The 10,085-nt window shown below is 34.9% G+C and overlaps 2 protein-coding genes across 2 annotated transcripts; one reads left to right on the forward strand and one right to left on the reverse strand.

The window, feature by feature from the left end:
- The first annotated feature begins 4,061 nt into the window (after positions 1-4,061).
- Positions 4,062-6,084, forward strand: LOC127117870 (uncharacterized). The gene is made up of 3 exons (XM_051047992.1): positions 4,062-4,243; positions 4,568-5,555; positions 5,803-6,084. The coding sequence occupies exons 2-3, from the start codon at positions 4,596-4,598 to the stop codon at positions 5,806-5,808; spliced, it is 966 nt and encodes a 321-aa protein (XP_050903949.1). The 5' UTR covers positions 4,062-4,243; positions 4,568-4,595; the 3' UTR covers positions 5,809-6,084.
- Positions 6,085-6,250: 166 nt separating this feature from the next.
- On the reverse strand, positions 6,251-9,130 carry LOC127117871 (cation/H(+) antiporter 4). The gene is made up of 3 exons (XM_051047993.1): positions 8,730-9,130; positions 7,611-8,654; positions 6,251-7,438 (listed from the first exon to the last, which is right to left on the reverse strand). The coding sequence occupies exons 1-3, from the start codon at positions 9,042-9,044 to the stop codon at positions 6,323-6,325; spliced, it is 2,475 nt and encodes an 824-aa protein (XP_050903950.1). The 5' UTR covers positions 9,045-9,130; the 3' UTR covers positions 6,251-6,322.
- Between the last annotated feature and the right edge of the window lie 955 nt (positions 9,131-10,085).

Below are 10,085 nucleotides of genomic sequence, written 5' to 3' on the forward strand. Positions count from 1 at the left end.
ATTTTTGGTATTGTCACAACATAAGTACCTAATGACATCATTATATACACATGTTCAAACTAAAAAAAACATCAAAGAAATATGTTATACAATAAAGTCTAAGATTAAAATCTAAGAACTATGTACAATATCTTCATTTTACACAACTCTACAGCAGAAGATCAAAATAATCAGCGTCCCTTGAAAACATCAATGCACAACATCCTCTTGTAATATAACCTGCAAAACAATCCATAAAAAGCAACAACAATATTGGGGTGAGATAATAATCTCAGTCAGTTCCTCTATCATATGGGCTCATTCAGCTCTACAGTGTTTTCTAGTCGAATTCTAACTCAAGTCTTCATCTCTCGCTACTTGTGTATCATCCACACAAGATAACTAAGACTCGAGTGTTTAAGGGATATTCGCAATGTATGGAAAAATTTCACACGAGTTATCATAACTCAAACAATCACTATTCAGATTTACGAAACATCGATCCCTGAATGGACCTACGTCTAAGCCAGGCTCGGTTCACGCATACTCATATGATTCGACTTTCACGGTGGATATTGGGTCCTCTATGAGACTTAAACTTAGTTCAGGCGACCATCATCCGTATGGGCCTCTAACCCACTTAGGGTATCTTTCACCGTATAGGCCTCTAACCCACTTAGGTGTCCATCTTTCCCACATGTCTGCCATGGTTAGGACTCAAACCCAATTGAGGCACGAATCATTGGTGCCACATCCCCCCTTACCGCTTTACCTAAGCCTTTGAAGTGTTATGTGCACAATCACATATGAATACGTGATTAATTCTCATATACTCGTGATTGCTCTCATCAATCACTAGGTGATCCTTGTCACAAATTCTCATGATATCACACCAAGTTTCATGGCATCATAACATGATTCATTCATTACATATAATCGCACATGTTCCATACAAAGCATGTTCATTCATTTACGGATAAACAACCATTTTCCCATGATACACATTGAGGTATCATTGTGTACAAACATTGTCATCTAGGTTATTCATCATAGCATAAGTTATCCATTATAGTCCATTTAATTAGTTACAAACCTAGGTTTCACCTCACTTACTATCACATGTTTTAATCAATTGTTGTTTATTCAATGCAAACATATATCAACATACATATACTTTCCAATTCAATGCATTCACATCATAATGTTATACATAAAGTACATAACATACTATAATTCATAAGGCATGCATGATAGTTCAAACATAATTCACCAAACATTATTTGAAATATATGAATGGTTTTCTTCACAAACAAATATAGAATTTAACTATCTTTCTAACGCATTCTACCGCGTCGTATTTCGAGTTACGAAACTCAAGTTACAACACAAATAATGCAAAAGGGAAAAACATGAACATGTCAGTCGCACTATGCGCAAGAAAGCGGGCTATGCGCCAGGAAAACATAAACCATGTGCTTGTAGCGCACTAGTAGCCCCAGGAAGTGGTTGGGGGTGCTTGTAGCGCCCTCAGGCTAGGCATAGCGCGAAAACCAGTTCCAACACTTATAAAACTCCATTTTTTCAACTTTATCCAATTTAAGCCATGTATAAACACCTCCTAACATGTCCAATCATCTCATACCATGAGTTTCATCGTTCTTACATAATTCGTGAACTAAATCTTTAGAGAATCTTTAGATAAAACATTAAAGAAACCAAATCTCACATGATACTAAAACTGGGTCACACTCCAATGTTGAAACAACATGTCAGGATATCTTGTTCAACATCTATCAATAATACTTGTTTTTCCAAAATACAGTCAATCACTACATATCATACCTAACACTCTTGGAGCCAATTATGATGCAAATGGCAATCTAGGTTGCTTTCCTTTCATGCATATCTCACATGACTTCTTAGGCTTCACAGTCTTAGGAATGCCATGTACTATCTTCTTATAACTCAGATGCCCTAAGCTTCTAAAGTTAAGATGCCCCAATCTCTTGTGCCACAACTCACTATCATCTTCAGCACCTTCTGCACTAAGGCATTTAGTTTCAGATGTTTCCACATTCACCTTGAACGTTTTGTTACTTCCCTGTTCAGACTGCATAATAATCTTTTGATCAAAATCATATAACTTCAAGAGATTGTCCTTCAAAGTAACTGAGAAACCTTTCTCAATTATCTGACCTACAGTCATCATATTGTTTTTCATGCCAGGAACATACCAAACATCCTTGATCCAAACAATTTTTCCATGCTTCACTCTGAACTTGACATTACCCATTCCTTCAGCATTCAAATACTTATCATCAGCACATCTGATCTTTGTCCTCTTTCTAGAGTCAAAATTAATCAGCCACTATTTGTTTCCAGTTAAGTGATTTGAGCAACCAGTGTCCATAGACCACCAGTCTACCAAATATCCACCATCAGATTTAAAAGGCATCAATAAGACAGGTTTATCATCAGACTCTCATTTGGCTATGTTTGCTTCTTCTGATTTCCTTTCCTTGTTTTACCAACAGTCAGAAGCAAAATGACAAAACTTCTTACAACAGTAGCATTAAACCTTCTTCTTGTCAAACTTCTCATTTTCCTTTTGATGTTTCTTTTTATTAGAGTTTGAGACTTCTGACTTATGATTACCACAACCATGTCACTTCTTGGCCTCTGACCAAGACTGCTTTTGATTTTTCTTACCAAAAGATGCTTTTAGAGCATGTTATACCTCTCTTTCAGAATTTTTCTCAGTCAGACGCAGCTCTTGTGCATCTAGACTACTCGACAGCTCTTCAAATCTCATGGTGATAAGATCCTTAAAGTGTTCAATTACTACAACAATATAATCAAACTGAGGAGTAAGTGATCTGAGTGCCTTTGTAATGATTATTTGCTCAAAGAGAGTCTTTCAACAAGATTTTATCTCATTTATGATCTGAATCACTTTGGAGATGTAATCAGGTACATTCTCATTGTTCTTCATGTTGAGATTTTCATACTGCTTACTTAGAGACTGAAGCTTCACCTTCTTCACTGATGCATCACCTTCAAAGCATCGCACCAATGTGATTCTGTTTCGATTCAGATCTTCAATTCACCGTGAATTGAATGAGCAGAATCAATCACACACGCCTCACGTACACTCGTGTTTTCCATTCCTGAATCTGAATCGGAGCTCTAGATATCAATTGTCGGAGCACACGATTGAAGATGAAGAAAATGATGATGGAAGAGAGAGAAAACAAAATTATAACTAACTTTTAACATAACTGAAAAAGATCAGTTATGAAACTCAAATAAACTCTAAATCAAAATAAGCCTCAAATCCTCTTCTTTCAAAATCAAAATAAGCCTCAAATCCTCTTCTTTCAAAAAAATTCAAAAAAATCATATTATGAACAAAATAAGCTTCTTCAAAATTTTCAATTATTTTTGTTTTATTTCTTTTTGAAAGCTCTCACTCTTCTCTTTCAAGTAAAACATAATTGTAAGTTTAAAAGAAATGAAAATATAATATTTTTTTAAATGTTTTAAATTAATGGAAAAAAGTAGTAGATACTTTTTTTAAAATAAAAAATATTATTTTAAAACTAACAGAAAAAAATAATTCTATTTTAATCTAAAACTAAACATAAGTTAAAATATCTGACACTAATTTTAATCTAAAATTAGTGTCAGATATTTCAACTCTTTCATGTCATCCAAAATGTAATAATAATTTATAGATCACATACTTTAAGACAGACAATAATTACTTTAAAAGAAATGTAACTAATTTCAAACATAAATTCACATTTACTTTTGTTAATCATATAATATAAAGTAGGGAAAATATGAACATAATTATACACTGTTGCATGTATATTTATCATAGGGTCATGTTAATTAGTGCTTCAGAACATTCATTAAGAATTTTAAAGAAATAAAAAAATTCTTTAAATATATAATCAATTAAAAAAAAAGTGGTCGGTGTTTTCATTAAAAATGAAAAAGGTGGTTGGTCGGTGTAGTTTCCGTGTGGACCCCATGCTTTCGATAGTGAACTGTTCATCATCATTTGTAGTAGTCACAGTAAATGATTAAACTAATTCAACGACTTCAATCAACGGCTACAATTCCTCATTTCCTCGTGGCAAATATCTGACCGTTCATTCCCTTATCGAACTCTTCCCACAAAATCTTCATCTCACTAAAGTTGAATATTCACTCACACTCATAATCTTTCTTTCATCACCGATCTCATCTCAATTTTCAGGTACTTCTCTACTCTAACCAAAAATTTTAATTTTTTTTTTAATTTCTCATATTATCTTATGATCTACTCAATTGATATACAATTTTAATTTTTTTCTGCTTTTTTTATTCAATAGTAATCTAAAGTTTACATTTTTAATAACATTTTTTGTATCTAATGCTAATCTATATCTGTATTGACTTGATCCACAATGTTGCAGCGTTTAGTTTATGATCCATTTTTGTTAGTATATATGATCCAATTTATGATGTTTGAATTTGAATTTGATTTTGATTTTGATTTTGATTTGTTGTGTAATTGGATTGGATCTTGATTCCTGATTAGGGTTGATTGATTGTTATACTGATTCGATATGTCGACATCGGAAGATAACCCGGAAGTGTCGGAGAGGGGTATTTTCAAGTCTGAGAAAGACAAGGAAGATGATAAAGATGAAAAGAAAGATGGATTTGTTGAGAAAGTGAAGGATTTCATTCATGACATTGGTGAGAAAATTGAGGGAGTTATTGGAGTCGGGAAACCGACTGCGGATGTGAAAGGGATTCACATTCCCACGGTTAACCTTCATAAGATAGATCTTGTTGTTGATGTTCTTATTAAGAACCCTAATCCGGTTCCAATCCCTTTGATTGATATCAATTATTTGATTGAGAGTGATGGAAGGAAGCTTGTTTCCGGTTTGATACCGGATGCAGGTACTATCCATTCTCATGGAGAGGAAACTGTGAAGATTCCTCTTACTTTGATTTACGATGATATTAAGGAAACATATGCTGATATTAAACCTGGAAGTATTATTCCTTATTTGATTAAGGTTGAACTTATCTTTGATGTTCCTGTCTTGGGAAGGTTTACGCTACCTTTGGATAAAACAGGAAAAATTCCGATTCCGTATAAGCCGGACATTGATATTGATAAGATTCAGTTCAAAAAGTTTTCGATGGAAGAGACGGTTGCTAATCTTCATTTGAAATTGGAAAACATGAATGATTTTGATCTAGGTCTCAATGCACTTGATTATGAGGTTTGGCTTGGCGATGATAACATTGGAGGTGCACAGCTCAGTAAGTCTGCGAATCTTGAGAAAAACAGAATAAGTTACATTGATGTTCCGATTACCTTTAGGCCTAAGGATTTCGGTTCTGCGTTGTGGGATATGATTAGAGGAAAGGGACTCGGTTACACCATGAAAGGTAACATTGATGTTGATACTCCCTTTGGTGCAATGAAATTGCCGATCAGCAAAGTAGGCGGTACTACTCATCTTAAGAAAGATAAGGGTGCTGGAGGTGATGACGACGATGATGACGAGGTATTAACTCCGTCTATTTGTTTCTTATCTGTTTTGCATGTTCCTAACGCAAAAACTACTAAAATAATTTAGTCAAGTGTGGAGGCTCATTTTTTCGCTTGATCGTAACATGACATTTTTTTTACTAAAATCACATTTGTAAGGAAGATTTCGACACTATCATCTACCTTGAAACCAATCACACCCTTAACTTGGTCTGTGTATTTGCTCGCATTGTAACTTTTGTTTTCAATCTTTTCTTTTGCAGGAATGAAGATCTCTCTAGCAACCAGCAAGTGTTACTAGCTGTTAATTTTATTTACGGCTTATATCCATTAGAAAGTTAATAAAGGAGACTTAAGCCTAAAGACTTGTTCTTGAGTTTGATGAACCTTTATTTGTATCGTGTGAGATCGACGTTTGAATAATGCGATAGTTTCAGTCTGGCATGCGCTGTTTTACTTAAAGCTGTGTTCTTGTTTGAGTATTTGATTGATGATTATGACAAACTTGTGTTACCTTTTGTTGAGATAAACGATAGTTTGTCGAATTTTCCAGTTTTAAAGTTATTTTTCTTGCGACTTTCTTTGCGCCTTGTGATAATGAAATTTCACAATTGTAACAAATGCACTTTGTTATGCTAATAACTGATTCTCACTATTGCATTCAAATGAATATATACATTACATGAATGTGTAGAATTTTGATGAAAAAATTGAGCTACAAGAAAATTGAGATGACTAGAATGATGCATACAAGAAAATTGTTGTGTTTGTGTATACTTTTCATCATGACTTAAGCACTACTTGTTGCTGCACAACTAGAATTGAAGCTTTGGTATTAGTATCTGGTGAAGCAAGCAAATCACCGATCACACCTAACTCGGGATACTCGGTCCAATCTTCAAGTGCTGCGGTCTGAGGCGATTTGATCCCGTTACGTCTCCCGACGATAATGAAATCGTACTGATTCGCGATGTCTGAGATGAAAGCAGTGGTATCTGAAGTGTTTTCAACGTTTACTCTATCATATGTCACATTGTTTACACTACCGTAAGTTCCCTTAACATCTTTTAGTATCGCATCATCAAGCATAACATCCCAATTACTGAACTCATTGTTCTTGCTTGTTGAAACCAAGTGATACACAACTAAGTGAAAAGCATTTTCTTTGATAGCCCTTTTTGCCCAACACAGTGCTTCTCTATCATCTGCACCTCCTAAGAAAATCAGCGCGATTTCCTTTGTATAATTATCGTTTATGCTGATAGATGAAGAGTATCCTCGATTGACAAGGATCGCTACCGAACACGGTGCTCTCTCGAGAACCTTGGTGTTCAAAGCCCTAATATTCTCGTCCGCGGATTCAACAGAACCATCCTCTGCCCATCTCAAATGAAAAGGAAGAAGGATCATGGACGCGAGTTTGTCCAATGCAAGATAACAGATATCGTCGGGCATCAAACGCAACGGAGATACAGCCGTGTAGGTACTCGCCGTTGCAGTACCCGCATTGTCGTGTTCGAAAAGATCAAAAGTAACAACGACGTCCTCAGAGAAAGTATGGTGACCCGAACCAACCCGTTCCTGAAGGCGATGCGAGATGAAAATAGGAGAGGATCTTCCAACAAGCTCCATGAGATGCAATACATGAACTACCAATGGATTGCTTGTTGTTGGAGTGCACATCTCAAGAATATTCTTGATTGGAGTTATGTGACTTGGTTTGTGGATGCATGAAACTATCCTAAGCTCTGAGTTTGGTTTCAAATTCAAGACGCTTCTTTTTTGATAACCTGCATATTTCCTTGAAGGGTCATACAAGAACTTGACACCGATTCGCGCCGTGGTTCCCATCACCAACACACCTAAAGTCATAACAGATAGTGCTTCATTGCTCAAAAGCTGCATAAGAATTATAGTAGACAAAAATTAGACAACTAAGTATGACTTGGAGCCGAAGTAACCTGAGATCTTGAGAGAAGTACAGTCTAGTCTAACTCAGGACTCAGACTCAAAGGCCAAATCAGGGGTTACCAATGAATTAATGTTATTATTAGTTAAAGTAATTAATTACCATGGCATCATGAAGAAACACATTGGTGCAAAAATCCACAACACCTTTACAGCTTAACATGAGAGCAAGACACAAACCATCAGTCTTAGGCATGTTACAATGCCAACAAACTCCAATTGTCATAATCATCTTAAACAAATGAACAATAACAATAAACCCAACCCAAACAAGAATCAACTTGCTATCAACAGGTACACCGATATCGACTTTCATAGCACAGCTTGTGACAAAAACAGGACAAAGAAACCAAGTCGAAAACAACTCCAACTGCTTAATCATTTCGGTTCCTAACGGAGCACCGTCAGGAACAATTAGACCGAGAATTAAGAATCCGGCTAAAACACTTTGGTTCGCTGTCATTCCCAACATTCCAACTGCAAGAGCCATGATGAACACGATATAGGTATATGTTTTCTTCAACCGTCTACCTTCTGGCGTGTTTCGGACAAACCATTTCATTACAGGACGCAACAAAAGAGGAGTCACTCCTATGAAACAGAAGTAATAGAAAACAGTTACAAGAGCTCTACCGAGTCCTTTTCCATCATCAACATCATGCGAATCCGTTTTAATGCTGCTAATAAAAGCAGTGCCCATTCCTGAAACAACCGAGTTGAAAGCATCCATAACCATAGCCGTTGAGAGTGCTAAACGTCCGAGTTCGGAGTTAAGAATATCAAGATCAGAAAGCAAAGAAGCTATGACAGCAAAGTAACAGCCACTCTGTCCTATAACTATAACAGGAAGATTTTTCGATTCGTATTCTCCAAGGTAGTTTTGCCAATCTTCTAAGAACATGTAACTCATTACGAGACCAAGAAACGTCGGAATCCCAAACGAACAAAACGCTATCGTCCATGCTTTTCTACCTGTTCTTGTTATCATGCTGAAATCCATTTTCACACCATTTAGAAACAGGAATAATCCATAACCGATTATCGATATCACACCTATTACATCTTCGGAACCGTAAGGAAACAAGCGGTTTTTGAAATGATTCCATGAATTTGAAATCTTAAACGAAGGACCTAAAACCAAACCAGCCTGCAAAAATTTTGTCTCGCATGTTTAGTGTTATGCAAATCAAAAAAACTGAATCGCGTTAAGAGTTATTCTTACCATGATCTGTGAAACGAAATAAGGGACACCGAGTCGCTTAAGAACCAAATGAAAGCATTGAGTAATGGCAAAGATGGTAAGAATTTGCAGCTCTAACAATGGCAGAGTTGATTTCATCGGCTTTACACCGTGATCGCGATTAGCCCAAATTCCATCGGATACAATCTTTGGTGGCATGTCCATACAAACATCGACTACTAAAAATCTCAGGTCTTTATCGGAACCGTTTGTGTTAATACTTATAAACGGAAATATTGTATGATCAAATATCATATCAGTCATATATTTTACACTCTTCGCATCTATCTTCTCCATTTCTCAGAATGCAGAGAGAATGGAAAAGATAGAATTGAAGAGTGTAAGATTGTAAACAAATTTAGTTGATATGAATGGTAACAAAATGTGTCTTTAATACAATACTTTGTTTTTGACAACACCTAGGTTTTAAGAGGTTGTTTCTGGTTTTTGACAACTTTCTAGTTAAACTGTCTTGTCACGCCTTTTAAAACATAAACTGGATTTTCTTCGTCAGTATGATGTTTTTCATTTGTATTTGAATAGCTATTTTTGTATAATTGTTTGTTGTACTAAATATAGGGGAAAATCTATGTAGTTGTTCGTTGACTTTCTTTACTGTATCTACTATATATATTCAATTGAGAATCAACCTTATTCTAAAGTTAATATATTTTTGTTACATTTTATTTTATTTGTATTATCAAAGAAAAATTAAGAAAATAAATTGTCAATGTATATAACTTCGTCTTATTAAAATGTAGCATTAAGTAATTATTTTTAAAAGACCGTGAGAAAATAAAGATTTCTGCTATATAACTTAAAAACTATTTTTCAATAAAGAAACTATAAAACTATTTTACACTTTGATATCTTTAAATATCAAAATTAAATTTAAGAATTTTCTATCTCAAATTAGGTGGAACTAGTGTCTGCATACTTATTTCAATCGTTGTACCAAAAAATATATACCAGAGTATAAACAATTTTACCAATTGCTACCAAATAAAGATGTAGTATAGCATTTACAACCAAATTGGGTTTCGAAGAAGCAACACAACCTTTCAATAACTTCTATAGGATTTTTAATGGACCTTTATGTTTCTTAATGATTTTTTTAAAATAATCAATATTTTTAAATAAAATACTAAAATAATCAAAATAAAAAAAAAATACCAAAATAATCAAATTTTTAAAAAATATATCAAAATAATCACATTTATTAACGGATAGATCAGTTGAACTGGCGCATCCAACTAAGGTACATAGGAGACGCCTAGAGTGCAGGCGCATGCATGCAAAGCCAATGCATGTAGGCGTCACATGCATTGATGCATGCAT

The sequence above is a fragment of the Lathyrus oleraceus genome, chromosome 2 (assembly GCF_024323335.1).
Source record: "Lathyrus oleraceus cultivar Zhongwan6 chromosome 2, CAAS_Psat_ZW6_1.0, whole genome shotgun sequence".
Taxonomy (NCBI): Eukaryota; Viridiplantae; Streptophyta; class Magnoliopsida; order Fabales; family Fabaceae; genus Lathyrus; species Lathyrus oleraceus.

What these genes read in the sequence shown, in the direction of transcription:
- LOC127117870 (XM_051047992.1), top strand. Translation starts at nt 4,596, where the DNA reads ATGTCGACATCGGAAGATAACCCGGAAGTGTCGGAGAGGGGTATTTTC.
- LOC127117871 (XM_051047993.1), bottom strand. Translation starts at nt 9,044, where the DNA reads ATGGAGAAGATAGATGCGAAGAGTGTAAAATATATGACTGATATGATA. An exon ending in ATTTCGTTTCACAGATCATG is followed by an intron (nt 8,655 to 8,729) that starts GTAAGAATAACT and finishes AAATTTTTGCAG; the next exon opens with GCTGGTTTGGTTTTAGGTCC. An exon ending in TGTTTCTTCATGATGCCATG is followed by an intron (nt 7,439 to 7,610) that starts GTAATTAATTAC and finishes ATTCTTATGCAG; the next exon opens with CTTTTGAGCAATGAAGCACT.